Genomic DNA, 17194 nt, shown 5'->3' with positions numbered 1-17194 from the left:
CTACGGCCATAGATATGCTAGCCGAAAAAATCACCCACTCTATTATTACAAGCACAAGGGAGAAGTGATAGCCTGGTCTTCGGTATCTTTGTCACACAGCTCGCTGAAAAATTATATTACAGTATACACAGGCTAGCAAAGCGTTGGATGAGAATTGTTTGCAAGTGATATTAAAGGGAACGATGATATCGGACAGACCTCGTTTAAGGCACAGGGGCCTTATTAAGTTGAGACTCGAACTTGTTAAGGCTTGGAGATTCGTTTGTTAGAGACCTCGTTAAGGCTGGGCCACGAGTATGCTTGGGCGCGGCTATCCTCCGAGACACGGGAACCGCCGAGATATGGGTATTTCTATTGAAAAACACGAGCAATTAATGGGAGCAGGAATTGCTCGTCCAGCAATGGCGGTCATCGTCGAAAGATTGAGGGCACTCTACCAGCAACCTACTTGAAAAGGCTATATGGGAGCTTGCCTAGGAACCGAAAGAACCTGTTGACCCAGCTACGCACAGGCCATACACAATTGGTTATTAACCTACGTTTAGGCATATCAATTTCGCGACGACGATCGCTGTGCGTGCGGCGCGCAAGAAAAAAATCACTCACATACTGGTGGACTATCCGACATTGAGGAAATTGCGAAGGGAGTTGAGGAGAGAAGTTGAGAACGCGTTTAATTGCATATCGAGTCTGCCAGGGAGGCTCAAAGGGCAGGAGCGAACGTGGAAGGTTGAAAATTTCAAGGATATTTGCACCACAAAATATATGATGATGAACCATGCAGAGCATGCGAAGCTATGATTTACGAAATTCTCGGCGTTCATCCGCGAATTACTGAGTCGCTCTTCATGTGCAGATCTGACTATGTCGACATCAAATACTATCGGCATCACCAGCTTGCGAATTATTCTTCGAAAAAAAGATCACCCTTATCAATCAAAATGGTTTTAGCAGATCCTGAAAGCTGTCGTCATAATACACAGCCATGGGGTCAGTCATTCGGATCTTGCACTCCGACAGGTTTTCCATGATGATGATTTCCATGTACGACTTGGCAAATTCAAGCCTTCCCAGTGCCCAGGCCCTCTAGCATTAGGCTACGAGAAGGTATCACATGACCTGTCATGAGGTTATGACCCTCCGACCGCCGAAGTTTCCGGAAATTTTGCTTGAGATCTACGCTATACGAGCTGGTTGCGACTAGGGCCCCAAAAAGTGAGCTTTCTGGGCCCCAATCTGATGATCCGGATGTGATCAAAGCACAAATCCAAAGACAGCACGAGATCGATGATGAGATTGAAGCTCATTACAGAAACTATGTCTTTCCTGTTTTCTCTGGTTTTTTCGGTTGTAGTATCATATTAAGTTGCTGGAAAGGTAATTTCCTTGACGCGAAAGAAGCGCTCAACTCAAGGCGTTTATCGATCGCTCATTTGCTATCGGGAATAGCATGCAGGGGCGTCGACGATTGACCAAGTGCACTGTGTTTAAAATGTTTGGGGTTGTGAAGATAGAAACACTTCTTATTCGTACTGGACATAAAGAAAAGCAGAGTCATCACAGCTTATATACAGAGGATGGTCTCAAGGGATAAGATATTGAAGATGCCACGGAAGATTCTATGGCTGTTGTCAAGCTCTGTAGGCCCTTTTTTTTGATAATACTAGCTTATCATTTTGTCATCAGACAGACAATGAAGCAGTCAATTAAATTTTCCTCCTGCCAGTATACTCCAAGATAATTGCAGTGAATGTTTTGTCGCCACAGTGCCAGTTGCACAGCACTAGTTCCCAGTGAAGGTGAAAGGAGAAGACGGGAAACAGGGGACATGTTGAATCAAGATTTGCAGGATTTTTTGGGGTATACTGGCAGAAGGAAAATGAAAGTGACTGCTTCATTTGTCTACCTTCTCATGCTCTGAGCCGAATCAGCTTAGACTCGGATCAAAACTGCGCAAATCATTCACCGTGTGCCCTAACCAATAGCGGTTTCGGTTGACCGGATGAAGAGGGCCGCTCGAAGATTGCATCTGCTGAGTGGTGAGCACATTTTATTCTGCGAATAGATGTCATCTAGGCTTCTTACAGAATATGAAGGGGTGAGACCACCTTGCTGAGGAAGTATAGCAAGCCCAGCACACTGATAACTATTAGCCAGATCGACTGTTAGGGAAACAGAGCATGGTCATACCGCAGTCACTAGTATTGCAAGTGCAATCCATATGGAGTTCTGACTCATGATGCTTGGCTTACATTCAAAGTGAAAGTGGCCGTCTGGCCCTTTAATGATACAGTACTTAAATACTTTTGAGGTATCCAATCGCGGCAAGATAATAGTACCGCACAAATATTATAGGCCCTTAACTTATGGTAGATGAGCTACAAGATTTGCCTTATTTCTATAGTAATAGCCCTTCGGGATTTATAGTGCCTTAGTAGTCGGTTTCAAAATTTATACTACTAAAAGAAATAATTGCGGTGAAAGGCTCCTAATATGGTTTGTCAAAGTGAAACTAGAGATGTATATGTTATAGGGCATTCCTTATAAATACCACCCTTTCTGACTGTTAACCTTCTCTTAATACTCTCTCCTCGCTCGATGTTCTCCTAACGTTATATCTTATCCTCCCGAATAATCTTCCGTAGCTTAAAAATTTTAAAGTCAACAAGCAAACTTGAAAAGGTGCAGAATATTATACCGGTAATGATCGTTGTAATGATTCATATTGTTAGGGTGCTACTTGCAGGGTAGCGGCCTGTTGGTTAGTTAAGGACAATGAATACAATATGAAATTGTTATTGAATCGAAGAAGAATAGCAAAGGTGTATTATTCCAACTGAATCTTGAAGACAATCATTCTCCTTCTATAATCTTGATGTCGTCATTCCGCTATTTGCCGAAGGTATGACGATAAAGGAGTCCGAATCCAACTTGTTGGTCCCTGTGAATGTTCGTATATCGTTATGCATACGATTCGCATCCGAAGTCGGCCGGAATAACATCAGAAGGGCCACATCCCCCTACGGTCCAGAAGGTTACTAGTACGGCTAAAACTGACTGATTGAACAATTTGGAATTACTTCCTACATAAATACTCCTCGCATCGTGAGGTGTCTTACCGCAATTAATCATCTCTCTGGAATTGAATCATCGAAGTGACCCGGAGGAAGCCTCGCCTATAGATATGTCACAGGGCCAGCCTTCTTCTTCTCCCTGATCATCACCTCCAGACCCTTCCAGAAAGACTTTAATACGGCTGAAATCGATTGGTCAAATGGTATGGAATTGCTTCCTACAGAGAGCCTCTGAGAGCTGAACGACACACTGTCGTACCCCACTGCCTGCGCTCACTAGACCTGATATCACCGTGTCAAAGTAAGGCGCCACATCCGGCGTCGCCAACTCCCGGAATGCATCACACACTCGATGACGTCTCGATCACCCAGTGTCACAGACACTGCCGCCAGCAGCGCATCTGTAGGCTTTGCCAGTCGGCTCAGCGGCGTGCCGGAGGCGAAGGCGGGGGGTGGCTGAGGGTAGTTGAAATATCAAGCACGCAGCGAATTGAGGTGCCGGGGTCACATCGAGATATGGCGGCAGAGCGGCCGGAACCGAGGTCAAGGATGATAATGGAACAAGATACAAGTAATGGTTGGAACTACTGAATATAATAAGACAAGAGGAGAAGGGGGGTGATATATAGAGATAAGCTTTGGTACGAATATCTCGAAGGCAGCCAGAGTTGAGAGGACGAGGTTGAATTAGGGCACAGCTTGATACTACGCCACGGTAGGGGTTGACGGGCCCGACAATGCGGACTGTGACATCAGAGCCGCGACTGCATGCATGGACAGGTCCGGTAGTCTGAGACGCAAGACCGTGGGTGGCTCTGCATGCTACCAGAATCCCAGACAATTTACTACGTTATTTTATACCATTGGAGAAAATCACTAGTAAAATAATATAGATCTACAAAGAGATCAGCGTTTCCCTGCCAACGTTTCGAGGTTCTACAATATAGTATTGTGCAACAAATACACACACAAATGATTTTTTTTCATCAACTCATTTTATTCCCCGGGAGTATCTTTCCACTAATTACACATCAGCAGGTCAAACAGCATGCGTCCTTAAGTCAAAATGAAAAGAAAACGGGAGGGGGGAAAGAAGCTCCCAAAAGCATTTCCCCCTCCCTTCCCACGAGTCGCAGACGAAAGCAAGAAGCTGGGGGTATTTCCACTGGATCGGACCGCCCGATGCAACCTGCCCCAATGGCATGATAATTCAAAAAGGAAGAAAGAAAAAGAAGTGATCAGAAACACATGATAAGGAAGGAGAGTCTATCCGGTGACCAATTCCCGTCTATGAGCAAGGGGGTGGGTGGGTCGACAGTATTGATCTGGCCATGAGCGAAGATGGCCACTGGTCACCTCACACTCTTCTCTGACATAGAAACCAGACACCGAATGTGGAAACGGAGAAAATCAAGAAAGGAAAATAGGAAGCTCATAGCCAGCTAGCAATACAAAGTGATAAGACGAAGGGGATTAAAGGGGTAGTAAAACCATTGGCGGAAAAGGGAAAGAAGCGTTTAGACAAAACAGGGTGAGAAGAGGACAAGAGAGAGCCAAGCCAGAATAACCATAAAAAAGGTGAAGGAAAGAAAAGTAAAAAAAAGTTAGATAAAAAGTGAATGACAAAGAGTCAGAAAGATATTAGGACCAATACAAGAAAAGAAACAAATTCAAAAAAAGGTGAAAAAAGAGTAGTAAAAAAAGTTGTAGAGAAAGATGGCATCACGATCAAAAATGAACTATATGTGGGAGGGGAAATAAGAAAAGTAGTAGTAGTAGAAGAAGAAGGAAGATAATAAAGAAAGGAAATGCCATAAAAATTCACCCAGGGTTATGAGTCAAAAATGGTAGGTCATCGGAGCATGGCAAGATTAATTATTTAGCCCCAATCTCCTCTTCAGCCCAGCCGGGCAAGGAGTTCTCATTTTGAATAGCCAGTCCGAATCCGGGGTGGTTGAGCCCCCCGAGCGCAGAAAAGCTAGAGAAGCTGCTCTGGGGCTGATGGGCACCGGTGCGGATATGACTTTGGCCAGAGACTGGTCCAAATGGCTCCTGTGAGAACGACGGCAGACTGACAGCACGGGAGTGCTGGGCGCGTGGCACACTCAGACTGCTGGTGCTAGCAGTTGCATGGTGGCCGGGACCAGACGAGTTGCCGGCAACGCTCAGGTAGCCGTTGGCAGAAGACTTGTGCTGGTGCATAGGAGCTTCCATGGTGCCATTGGAAAGCTCCCCATTGGTAGTGCCATTATATAAAGGCTGCTGTGACGGGGTCTGAGACTGGCCTTGAAGGCCAGCGAGAGCCATGGAGTCATTGAGGCGGTTCTCTTGTTCCTGTGCTTGTTGGGCTGACATTTGGTTTAGGTACATAGTCAGGGGGTTGTTTGAACCCACATTCAGCACTCCCGAGGGAGAAGACACGGTCTGCAGGGGGTGGCGCTGACCATTCTGGGATCCAGTAGAGCCGGGGGCTGGAGACAGAGCAGGCCGGGTTGGACTTGACTGGGATCCAGACTGGCTCAGATTCTGTTGGAACCCGTTGGGAGCCGGGGAAGGGGATTGAGGGCCTTCCAAACCGGCGCCATTACGGTTCTGGGGAGAGTTACCGTGGTTCCCAGCCTGGCGCGGGGGGTTGCCGCAGCGGTCCTTGCCAAAGTTAATCTTGAACCTCCGGTACTCCTCACGGTTACGCATGCCCTCAATGGCCTTGATGGCGTTGGCAATGTTGGTGAAGTTGACGAAGGCACAGCTCTTCTCGCGCAACGTATTCACTAATTCAATCTCGCCGTATTCAGAAAAGTCTTGACGCAGGCGCTCTTCGGTCCAAGCCTCATCCAAGTTGCCAATGTAAACATTCCGTGAAGCACCACCGCTGACAGCGAGGGCAATCGCAGGCGGAAGAGGGCCCGAGTGCTTACCCCAGCCGATCTTCAATCGTCGGTTGTGGATCATCAGGCCCTGCAGATTGCTCAGGGCATAAAAGGAGGCCGCCGAGGTGGGGTCAATAAAGGTGACGAAGCAAATGTGCTTGTCGGGGATATATCGGATGTGGTGCAACAGACCGCCCCGGACGACGTTGCAAATCTCCTCAATGGTGGTTTCGGGGTGAATGTTTCCAAGATAGATGGTACGGTTTCCAAGGTTATTGACACCGCCAGCGGTGGTCGCCACGGCGGCCGCAGCGACGGACTGCTGGGCGAGCGCATTTGAGATCAGATCACGGTCCGCCGAGTTCAACACGTGGGCATAACCAGGCGCAATACCCAAGAATTGAGCAGCGTTCTGCTGCTGGGTCTTGGACACGTAGGCACAGCGGTCCTTTCCGTAGAAGACGCGCTTCGGGGCCTGCCACTGTGGTTCCTGGGGGAGTTGTGTGACGGCCTTCATGGCATTACTGATGGAGAGGAAGTGGACGAAGCCAATGGCCTTCTCCTTCACAATCTTCACGGTGTCGATGGGCCCAAACTTGCCCAGCTCCTCTCGCAGATTGTCCTCTGTGGTCTCCTCCGGCAGGTTGCCCAAATAGACATTACGCGACGCGCCCGACTGCTGTACCGCCAACGCGACGGAGGTGGGGACCTGGGAGGGTTTGCCCCAGCCCACCTTGATGTCATTGCCCTTGATGGCCAACTTTTTCAAGATGGCATCGGAATGGAAGTGTGTAGCCGAGCTGCTATCCAAGAAGGAAATGAAGGCGCAGTTCTTGTCGGGAAGCAGCCGAACCGACTCGATCTGTCCGCTACGCACATGGTTCAGGATTTCCTCCGCGCTTGTTTCAGCCGGAATGTTACCCAAATATACTGTTCGGCTCGTGCTCGACAACATTCCCGGCGCCACTGAGGCCGCCGGGCTGCCTAGGGCGGCGCTGCCGAGTCCTCCCAGGCCATTGATGGGGGATTGGGGTCCCCCCAGCAGCTGAGAGGCGCCGAGGCCATCGGTGGATATCATCCCCGAATACAAGCCGGGATTGTGCATGGCTTGAGTCGGGCTGCCCAGCTGGTTCTGGGAGTTGGGCGCGTGACCGTTGGCGTTGGCTTGGGGAAAGCCGCCGAAATTGGCGAACTGAGGCGAGGCGAAGGCCGAGGGGGTTCCGGGCTGGAAGGGACTACCCACCAGCAACTGCGACGGGAGAAGGGGGTGAAGTTCATATCGAACCCGCCGGAAGCCATGTCGTTGGTTTGGCCGGCGGCGGCGGTGTTGATGGCAGGGATATTGGCGCGACGAGCGTTCCGGTTGGAGAAACCTTGATTCGGATGGTTGGAATGGTAGGCGCCGTGCGAAAAACCGGTGTCGCCGTTCAAGTGATATTTCGAAGGGATCAGACGCGAACTGTTCGGGATGTTTGATGCATCCGCGGCTTGCATGGCGAGGTGAGAGTTGACCGCGATCGATTCGCCGGGAGGGGGAGGGAAGAGGGTTGGTCAGTAACAACCAATGGATTGTTATTGATGCTTCCCAACGAGGGTCGAAGGCGAATGGAACTCCACGGGGAGGGTTGTTTGTTGACCAGCAAAGGAGCTGGGGCGGGTCGGAATTATCAGATCACCATTCAGGAGAACCCACTTTATTTATTTTTTTTCCCGCAGGCCCGAGGTTGTTGATAAGTTTCCGCAAGAGAAAGAGAGGCAGGACGAGAAATGCGGTAACAGAAGGACTTGGAAAAGAAAGCAGTCACAGGCGACGTGTCTAGAAAATTGGTGTAAAATGTTAATTGGAATGTTCGGAGCGGGAGTTTTTTTTTTTTTTTTTTTTTTTTTTTTTTTTTTAAAAAAATCTTTTCGGGGGCGGATGTGCAGCGCGCGTTGAATTCGGGGGGGGAGAAAGGAACGGGGAAGATCAGGAACATGGGCAAAACATGGGAAGGGGGCAGGAGAGCTTGGAGAGCCTGGGGAACGGGGAGCATGGGAGCACGGGAGATCGGGAGCACTGGGGCGACAGGGGGGGAGGAAGAGAGAAGACTTGATACTCACTCTTTAATATGCGAGGTTGAATTCACGATGAGGTCCCAGTGTGGTATATAGGAGACGCCATGCAGGAGCCCACAGATTAGGGAGAGAGGAGGGGGGGAGGGGGAGAAGCCGAGAGTCAAGGGAAGGAAGAAAAAGACTACCCAGACTACCGCGAATGGAGACCCGTCATTAGCTAAAAACGGGAGAAACGGGCTGGGCTGGCGTTCAAGGGAAAAAGGGGAAAGGGGGATTTGACGAACTGCAGAGTGGAGAACAGGGGACGAGGAGAGGAGCTTACCGGAGCAGCAGCAAAGCGAAACGAGAGTGGGGGAAAGAATGAACAGGCAAGGACGTGAATCCAGGCAAGGTATGTGAACGGAGGAAAAGAAAGGGAAAGGGATCCAAAAAGGGGCGAGAAGCGAGAAGAGAGAAGAAAGAAGAAGAAAGCGAACAGCGAACAGCGACAGAGGAAACAAGCAGCCGAGCACGAGACACGAGACACGACTCCACGAGACTTCACCAGACTTCACGAAGCAGGCGAAACAAGGGGCATCGAAAAGGGGGAGACACCACGAGTTAGCAGACTCACGACGCTGGTCTTTCGCGTATCAGGAGTATTAGGAGTATCAGGAGTATCAGGCGACAAAAGCGAGCAGAAGAAAGCAGGAGACACACAGCATTGAAGCCGCGGAGATTGCAAGAGGATCGAAATAAGCTACGGTATCACGACGAATTCGAGATGAGCATAACGGTATATCGCATCTATCATATATCACGACTGGGACTAGATCGATCGAGGATCCATTTCCGTTCTTCCCCCCCCCCCCTGCCCTGCCAGAACCAGGTGCTTCTGCTCTTGGACTCCGCGACTCTGCTACTTTGCTTCTTTACGCTCTCCATTGAGTTGGGCCAAACCCCAGTTTGGCCTCTTAAACCCGAAACAGCAACGGTTAACCCCAAATTGTCGCCCGGTTCTTCCCAAAAGTACCGTGGCTCCTGCAGAACTGGATCATGGGCGACTCCGCCAATCACCATCCTTTAAACATGGGGCGCGCCGCCACTACCCCTGGCAGACCAGGCATGCGGCTGGAGAGCGAGCGAGCGAGCGCGCGCGCGCGAGAGAGAGAGAGAGAGAGCCTCTCTGAGACACTCGATCGCATCTCTGCGACGAAGAGGAGGGATAGACGGGTGGGTATTCCTGCCTGGATTCAGAATGGCATAGACTTCTGATCCGATTCGCTGCATTACTCCGTCCTGCTCTGTACGAGGCCTCCATCCGCGAAGTATACCATGAGAATCCTCGCCGCCAACTGCCCGCTCATGCGGTCATCTCCACGGCTTTCACCGGTTGTACAAAGGATTAAAGACCCGAGGGACTGATAAATGCGGAACTGGCATCTCAGTCTCAGTCTCAAATGCCGTCTGGCTGGATCTATTGCAATCGGCCCGACTACATAGGGGACAGGAGTGACGGGAGTACGGGAATACGGGGATATGGACGGAGTATACCCCGAAGACAGAGAAGCACACGGAGAGGAAGGTGGAAGGTCAATTTCCAATCACCCCGAGTCGCGATCGACCCTCCAACTCTCTCTATATGCCATTCCTCTTTCGCGATCGATCACTCTCAATCTGGTCGCAAAATATGGCCCAACACCCCGGCCGCGTTGCCGATTTCATCGGAAGAGGGCTGCCTCAGGCACCCATGGGGAAGCCCGCGATCGCTATCGGGAAAATGCAAATTTACCCCTCCAACCCTCCTCCCTCTGCTTCACCTCCTCCTTCGCGCCCATTTGGCCAATTGAGCCCAGATCAGCGCATTGGTCCTTCTCGGTATGTGCCTCTCCTCATGGCTCGATCATTGCGGCTGCACACCGTGTAGGCAAATGGAGATCTCCATTTCCTCCCTACGGGCCGCAATCATCAGATGAGTCACATTAACCAGGAGATAAGACTCACACCACCCAAAAAAAAATAATATGCTTATAGAAACAGATTCCTTCCCCTCTTGCGCCCCCTTCCGTGCCTTCGATCGAACACAGACAAGCACCCCGCGGACCAAAGATGGCGTCCATCTACATTGACGAGGACGTCGGCCGCGACGAAGCTCCGGCGACCGGCTCTGAGACCGCTCCCTACAAGACCCTTATCCATGCCTTTGTGCAGCACCCACCGACCACAGAGGGCATCCAGTACCTCACCCGCAAGTCGCAGACTGACGCCCCTGGCGAAGATGTGGATCCCGCCGCCAAGCTGGAGTGGAAGCCCGCCACCAAGTCCGCCATGAAGAAAGCCACCAACCTGTGGGAGCAACGCAAGAAGAAGGCCGCCAAGGAGCACGAACTCGCCATTCGCGAGAAGGCCGAGGCTGACAAGCGCCAGAAGGTCCTGGAGGAGGCCAAGAAGGTCGTCATTAAGGAGGACACCTCCCTGCCCAAGCCTGTGCGCATTCGCCTGGACGTCACCGACCCGGCCGTCGTCCAACTCCGCACCCCCGAGTCTGATGTCCCGGGCACTCGAGTGCGCGTGCTGGGCCGTGTCCACCGCATGCGTGCGCAGAAGGACTATGTCTTCATCACCCTCACTGATGGCTATGGCTACCTCCAGTGCATCTTGACCGGCGACATGGTCAAGACCTACGACATCATGACCCTCACCCTGGAGACCTCGATGTCCATCCACGGCGAGATGCGCGCGGTGCCACCCAAGCAGCACGCTCCCAACAACCGGGAGCTCCATGCTGACTTCTTCGAGATCATCGGCCGCGCCGCCGGTGACAAGGAGGCTATCACCACGCGCGTGGCGCCGGACGCCGACCCGCAGACCCTCTACGACAACCGGCACCTGGTGTTGCGTGGTGAGACCTCTTCCTCCGTGATGAAGGTGCGTGCCGCCACCTTGCGTGCTTTCCGTAAGGCCTTCGAGTCGAACCGCATGCTTGAAGTGACCCCGCCGGCGATGGTGCAGACCCAAGTCGAGGGCGGCAGCACGCTGTTCGGCTTCGACTACTACGGCGAGAACGCCTACTTGACCCAATCCTCACAGCTGTACCTGGAGACCTGTCTCCCGTCGCTGGGCGACGTCTTCTGTGTCTGCCCGTCCTTCCGTGCCGAGAAGTCCCTGACCCGCCGTCATCTGTCGGAGTACACCCACATCGAGGCCGAGCTGGACTTCATCACCTTCACCGACCTGCTGGACCACCTGGAGGCCGTGATCTGCCAGGTCATCGACCATGTGCTGGCGGAGCCCGAGATTGCGGGCTACATCAAGACCCTGAACCCGGACTTCAAGCCGCCGTCGCGTCCTTTCCGCCGCATGAAGTACTCAGACGCCATCGACTGGCTGCGCGAGCATGACATCCCTAACGAGGAGGGCCAGCCGCACACCTTTGGTGATGACATTGCCGAGGCTGCCGAGCGCAAGATGACCGATATCATTAACCAGCCCATCTTCTTGACCCACTTCCCGGCTGAGATCAAGGCCTTCTACATGAAGAAGGACGAGTCGGACCGCCGCGTCACCGAGAGTGTGGACGTGCTGATGCCCGGTGTTGGCGAGATTGTCGGTGGCAGCATGCGTATGGACAATTGGGATGAACTGATGGCTGCTTACAAGCACGAGGGCATGGACCCCAAGCCCTACTACTGGTACACTGACCAGCGCAAGTGAGTTTACCGTCCCCTCATCCCCTCACCCTCTACACCATGAGGTCACTCTTCATCTCTTTTCTTTCTCCTTCCCGATCTTGTATCGATACAAATGCTTACTTTCCACTCTCTCTAGGTATGGTACCTCCCCTCACGGCGGCTACGGCCTTGGTCTGGAGCGCTTCCTGGCCTGGCTGTGCGCTCGGTATACCGTGCGTGACTGCTCACTCTACCCCCGCTACACGGGCCGCTGCACCCCGTAAGCAAAAAAAAAAAAAAGAGAGAGAAAGAGACGATGGTATATGTATCTTCGACCTCTTTCTCTCTTCTCTTTCTCTACGAATCGGAAAAAGTAGGGAAACAAAACCTAACATTTTGTCATGATGCGTGATGAGCACGCTTGGAATCAAACACATCGGAATGACTTTTCTGGAAAAGGGGAAGGGTTTGCAAAAGAGGAGGGAGCTCATGTTTCTCAAGGCCCATCCATATATGGAAGCAATGAAATTTGAAATTTATTCCATTTTTTCTCCCTCTCATTTCTCACTTCTCATATCTGGCTCTGTCGTAACGTAATTGTCTCTCAATCAAACGCCTCGTCTTTCTACCTCTATATCCTTGTCCAGCCTGAGCTTTTCCAACTCCCGAGGCATAACCCCTGGCCAACTCAGAAGCTGGCATTGTTTTCTCAGTGCAGTAGTGGTTCTACGATGACTACTCGTGTTAAAATACCCACCGCCACACCCACGCTGTCCCTTTTCAGGGCATCGTAGCTAGTATCGGGCTGATTCTGATCTGATAAAGCACTTCCTGCGGCGTTACGTGGTGCACGCAGGGTTGTGCTGCGCATACCGGTGCGATCTGTAGGTCAGTTTTGCCCGAGCCCCGCTGGCTCGGAATGAAATATATCGGGCTGATTCGTTGTTGCACAGCGCCTTCGGAATGGTCTGATGAAAGGACGGCCGGGCATCCAGAGCGCCGCGGCGATGAGCGTGTTTTATACCCGCCTGGTTGGTATCTGCTCTTCGCTGTTCTTGGCTCGTTCGCTTGACCTTGGATTCCCGTGTATGCTCCCCTCCCCTCACCTTCTCGCGCTCATCTTCGGTTCCTGGTACCGCTGATTTGGCATCCAGTTTTCGTTGCCGATCTTTATACTTCCCTTTCAGAATCTTTGTACTTCTCTTTCAACTCATACTTTCAGCTTGTCCCCAGCCATCCCCGCTCTCGTCCAGTCACCTTCATCCTCTCACTGAATAGATACACGTCTATTCCAATGAAGTCCCTGCTCACCTCCGCACACTACACACCTCTCAAGGCAATGCCTGTCCCACAGAGCACGTTTCAATACTGGGTCCTTCCGCTTCTGTGGCTTCAACATCCAACGTTCTGGGTTCTTAGTAGCCTGGATCCGTGGACTTCCATCCAAGATCCTAGGATCAAAGACACAAGACGAGCTGCAAATAAGGTATGTTGCAGATGTAGGTGCAGAGGGAGGCGGGGGTGAGGGGAAGGTGGGGGCCTGAATTGATGGAAGATAGGGTCGCAGGGGGTGCGCGTACTTGTGAAGAGTGTACTTGTGGTCGTCTTTCAGGAGAAGCTTGTTTTGGAAGAATGCAGTGATGAAGAAGAGGTGTAAAGCAGAGTTGTGAGCCCCCCCTCAGGTTGTTTGCACTATGGCCTGAAGGGGTATTTGAAGAGGTCGTTTTCGGTAGATACTGGCGACAAGGATGCTAGGAGATAATGTGAGCAGTGTGGGGGAAGTTTGTCAAATCCTCGATTCTGAACGATGTCGGCTTGGGCTGCTTTGGCGAGTTCTGGAAGTTTGTGAGAGCGAATGGGATGAAATGGCTGGCAGGTATGTGGTCGTTTGGGAAGGGGTTGTGTCTGTGGTTGAGCTCGCTGTGCTGTAAAGTCTTCATCCTGGAGTTAGGGGTGGCTGTTCTTTGCTGAGGTGCTCTGCGGGATCTTATCGAGAAGTCTTTTGTGTAAGGGAACCAGGGTACTTGATGGGGCGTCCTTTAAGGCCAGCAGGAAGAACCTGCAAGAAACTTGTGCGAGAGAAGCGGAGGACTTGTGTTCTTCCCTATCCAGGTTAGGGCTGCGCGTGTTTGCCAATTCCTTCAAGAGGGCGAGGTATCCTCGAGAGATGGGGAAGAACGCCCACGCAAGGCGAGGATGAGAGGTCCAAGGGGACAACAGGAGGGAAATCCAGCAGTCCCGCAGTCGCGATCTCAACGGAGACTGTCCGGCCAGTCCAGCCGGTCACGGGAGTCGGGGATGCGCTTTAGTTGGGGCCCTTATTTTCACCATCTTTCTTTTCCCTCACATCGCTATCCTCGCTCTCTTTCTCTCTCTCCCCCTCCCTCCTCCCTCTCACTCGGCGTCTTGCAGATGAGAATGACTGCTGCTCACAAATGGCAGTCCTGTCTCTGCGGCCGAGGGGCGGCGCAGGGCCCCGTCTGGGGCGAGCTTGTGCTCCACTGCCCTTGATTCCATTGCTCTAACGGGGCGGAGATACACATCCGTGGCAGCCCACAGCCAGCCCCATTCCGTTCTCTGTTGAGCAGGGATGAAGGGCGTCTGGGCGACCTAAATACAGGTAATACGCCTCTCAGTCCTTTGCAGTCCTTTGCGAGACGAGTGATCCTGGCTGACAGGGTTCATGTTTCCCCTAAAGGAGGTTGATGCTGCGCGAAGCTTTTAAGGTCGAAAGACATGGCCGACGACGAAACAACCTGATGGCTGCAGACCTGTACGATCGTCCCATCTCCAGTTTTTATACGCCAAAGCCGGGCTGTAGTCGCGATCTCCATCGATCTGCTTATTCCGTTCCCTCGCCTCCACTGACCCGTCAGTCTCATCATCTCTATGCGATGTGGATAAGTCTGACAGAGATAAGGGCGATGGCAAGGGGATCTTGCCATCGCCCTCTTTTATTGCCACGCTGCTGACCATGTCTGAAGAACTTTCTCTGACGAAACCATATGTCCACCTCGAACCACTGTCGGCACCAGGAAAAAAAACATTGGGCCAGAGCCTCGGGAGCTTCCCCCACCAAGTTGCGAGCGATGATATCAGGGGCGACTTTTCTCCGCACTTCCACCACCCAACCCGTTCTTTGAGCCCTGTATAATTGAGTTTTTATAGTTTACCTTTCCTTTTTTCGCTTGTTTTCCAGGGTTGGCGTTTTTTCTTGGTGCTCCTTTTTCCTACTGCATGGCTAATCAACGTCTAGTGACTTGATCGCATTGCATCTGCCGATGTCATACTGTGGCGACGACAACCACAAATACGCTGTTCAGATGGGAACCACGCCATTCACCAGCACGGTTCCCGTGGAGAATAGTCATTGAAGAGAGGATCAATCAAGCATAGCAGTGGAAGCATTTGCTAAACAGAACGCGCTATCAAGTTATCTCGTCCTCGTCTCACCGTCACGTCATATCTCATCTTGTCATGAAAATCATGTCAACGTTCTTCGAGCCGAAAAAAGCCTTTCGCGCATGCCGGACATGACCTTGCGGCTATGTTACCACTCGGCGCATAGTCCCGGCATCCCAAAATCTCGCAGGCCCTGAAAAGCGAAATGAAATAGTGAAAAGAAAAGAAAAGAACAGAAGAAAAAAAAAACCAAAAAAGATCAAAGACAACAAGGGGCAGATACCCATCCGTGGAGCTCTCCTAACAATCGGCCATGGCACCATACCGCGTTGAATGCCCCACAGACATTCCCGGCAACAGCTTCCCCCATCTTAACAATTCCCGTGAATCCGACCTCGTTTCGCAAGAGACTGACTGGTCTTCCCGGCATTGCTACTGGGAGAGCTGCAAACACGACCACGAAAGGCTCTCATTTCGCTAGAGAAAAGAGACGGGTCCTTCCTGAGTGCCGCACATATTGTTAATAGCGGTTACCGTGCACCTGGTCGATGAGGGCGAGGATCTGGTGCTCGGAGTCGCCGGCGCGGATGCGCGCGATGACTCGATCAACGGACGCTTGCTCGCCCCGCGCAATGAGATCCAGCAGTCTGTTGAGAAAAGATTGATAATAGGCCGTTGCTTCGACATTGGCGCGCGCGCTGTAGGAGTGGATATAAAGAGATCGAGCTTCAGCCTCAGGTCGTACGAGGGAGAGGGGGATGGGGAAGGGGGGTCGGAGGAGGAAAGGGATCCTCCAGCCGCTGCTCTTTCCCCATCAGGGCATCGTTCAAGGCCAACCAGTTCCCGATGGAAGGTCCCTTTCCCTAAATACAACGCTGAGACAACACTAAGAGACGATGCAGTGACTAACCTCGAGGATCCCGTTGGGCTGTGGCCCCCAACATTGTTCTGAGAGGGGTCGGTTGGCGTCCGGGAAGACATGCTGGCAGATTTGGTGGTCACGGGGTTGAACTGGACTAGCTACGAGGCGTTCTTTCGATCACTACAGATCTCTTGGACCTGCGTGCACAACGAAGGCTGGATGAAGACAACAGGAGGGTGAGATGGCAGTTTCTGAGGGGTCTAGTATGGGACCTGTCGGACTCGGGTCTTCAGTCAGAAGAGGGTTAGGAACAGGTTGATGGAGGGCTTATCCAGGGGATGGCTGCAGCAGGGACGGCCCGAAGAACTTTGGAAACTAGAAAAGAGCAGATGGAGAGGTGATGGGAGAGAGGAGAGAAGAAATACGTAAAAAAGCGGTCGGTCATACTCAAGTAACACTGTAGTCCGTGTAGTTTGGAGTCTTCTCGGTCGATATTTCAGTTTTTGGTTCAACTGGGGCAAATCACCAGATCGAAAAGAAAACCAAGGGATGCGTTCGGCCTGAAATGGAGTGGTACATGTAGTTGGGAGCTGGACACTGGGAACTGGAAACGAAGATGGGAGTAGATTGGTAGAGGGAAAAAAAAGGTGGGACGCTATTCAAAGCCGGATAACTAAAGACGTGCGAAGTCCCCTCCAAAATCGCTCTGGCACCGAATGCATTGGATTGGCCGCGCCTATCGACTCCGTAAAAGCAGCCCCCGGCCGGGCTCAAGAGGCCAAGCCGCGTCGCTGCGTTGGCGCAGGGCGGACAATATAGCGGGAGATTCCAGCGGGCGCAGGGCAGGAGATCTCCTTCTTTCGGTCCTCAACACTGAGGGCAGGAGATTCTCCTGCTGCCGCCGCGATCCCAATGTTTCTGAGATCGGAGATTCAGGCTGTTGTTGATTTCTCACTAATCGTAGGCTGTTGTTTGGGCCGGAAAAAAGAGCCAACCAATCGTAGGCGCAAGCCGGCAATGTCCTCGGACCCATAAAGTATCAACCCTCGAATTCGCCTCTGACTCTGAGCCTCCCTGTCAGTGGCCAGGGAATCACCATCATCAGCTTAGGGAATAGAACAGGCTTGTTGGAGAGTCTGCCGGTCTGGGCAATGAGGCAAATCCGACAGGGCAGAGAGTCCCCGAGGTCCCTTTTGGGCCGATGCGATGATCTGCTGAAACCTGGGGTGAACTCGGGGCTTCCGCCATTGCATTGTCATCCTCCCCGAAGTGGCGTAAACT

General features: G+C 51.9%; 7 protein-coding genes across 7 annotated transcripts; 4 read left to right on the top strand and 3 right to left on the bottom strand.

Moving 5' to 3' along the window:
* Positions 1 to 341: 341 nt before the first annotated feature.
* On the top strand, positions 342 to 631 carry N7462_009706 (uncharacterized protein; the record flags this gene model as incomplete). Its single annotated transcript, XM_057081420.1, has 2 exons — positions 342 to 345; positions 369 to 631. 2 exons carry the CDS (start codon positions 342 to 344, stop codon positions 629 to 631), a joined length of 267 nt encoding a protein of 88 aa, XP_056930257.1.
* Positions 632 to 797: 166 nt separating this feature from the next.
* N7462_009705 (uncharacterized protein) lies at positions 798 to 1128 on the top strand (the record flags this gene model as incomplete). The annotated part of the gene is given in 2 exon segments (XM_057081419.1): positions 798 to 944; positions 955 to 1128. 2 exon segments carry the CDS (start codon positions 798 to 800, stop codon positions 1126 to 1128), a joined length of 321 nt encoding a protein of 106 aa, XP_056930256.1.
* Positions 1129 to 4949: 3821 nt separating this feature from the next.
* Positions 4950 to 7438, bottom strand: N7462_009704 (putative differentiation regulator (Nrd1); the record flags this gene model as incomplete). The annotated part of the gene is made up of 2 exons (XM_057081418.1): positions 4950 to 7179; positions 7230 to 7438. 2 exons carry the CDS (start codon positions 7436 to 7438, stop codon positions 4950 to 4952), a joined length of 2439 nt encoding a protein of 812 aa, XP_056930255.1.
* Positions 7439 to 9668: 2230 nt separating this feature from the next.
* On the top strand, positions 9669 to 9905 carry N7462_009703 (uncharacterized protein; the record flags this gene model as incomplete). The annotated part of the gene is made up of 1 exon (XM_057081417.1): positions 9669 to 9905. One exon carries the CDS (start codon positions 9669 to 9671, stop codon positions 9903 to 9905), a length of 237 nt encoding a protein of 78 aa, XP_056930254.1.
* Positions 9906 to 10087: 182 nt separating this feature from the next.
* N7462_009702 (asparagine--tRNA ligase DED81) lies at positions 10088 to 11933 on the top strand (the record flags this gene model as incomplete). Its single annotated transcript, XM_057081416.1, has 2 exons — positions 10088 to 11688; positions 11807 to 11933. 2 exons carry the CDS (start codon positions 10088 to 10090, stop codon positions 11931 to 11933), a joined length of 1728 nt encoding a protein of 575 aa, XP_056930253.1.
* A 555-nt stretch (positions 11934 to 12488) lies between these two features.
* Positions 12489 to 12886, bottom strand: N7462_009701 (uncharacterized protein; the record flags this gene model as incomplete). Its single annotated transcript, XM_057081415.1, has 2 exons — positions 12489 to 12839; positions 12866 to 12886. The coding sequence occupies 2 exons, from the start codon at positions 12884 to 12886 to the stop codon at positions 12489 to 12491; spliced, it is 372 nt and encodes a 123-aa protein (XP_056930252.1).
* Positions 12887 to 15571: 2685 nt separating this feature from the next.
* On the bottom strand, positions 15572 to 16032 carry N7462_009700 (uncharacterized protein; the record flags this gene model as incomplete). Its single annotated transcript, XM_057081414.1, has 2 exons — positions 15572 to 15749; positions 15962 to 16032. The coding sequence occupies 2 exons, from the start codon at positions 16030 to 16032 to the stop codon at positions 15572 to 15574; spliced, it is 249 nt and encodes an 82-aa protein (XP_056930251.1).
* Positions 16033 to 17194: the final 1162 nt, after the last annotated feature.

Source organism: Penicillium macrosclerotiorum, assembly GCF_028827735.1.
Source record: "Penicillium macrosclerotiorum strain IBT 26536 chromosome Unknown utg000009l_segment0_segment0, whole genome shotgun sequence".
NCBI lineage: Eukaryota > Fungi > Ascomycota > Eurotiomycetes > Eurotiales > Aspergillaceae > Penicillium > Penicillium macrosclerotiorum.
This window is presented reverse-complemented; position numbering and strand designations above follow the sequence as displayed.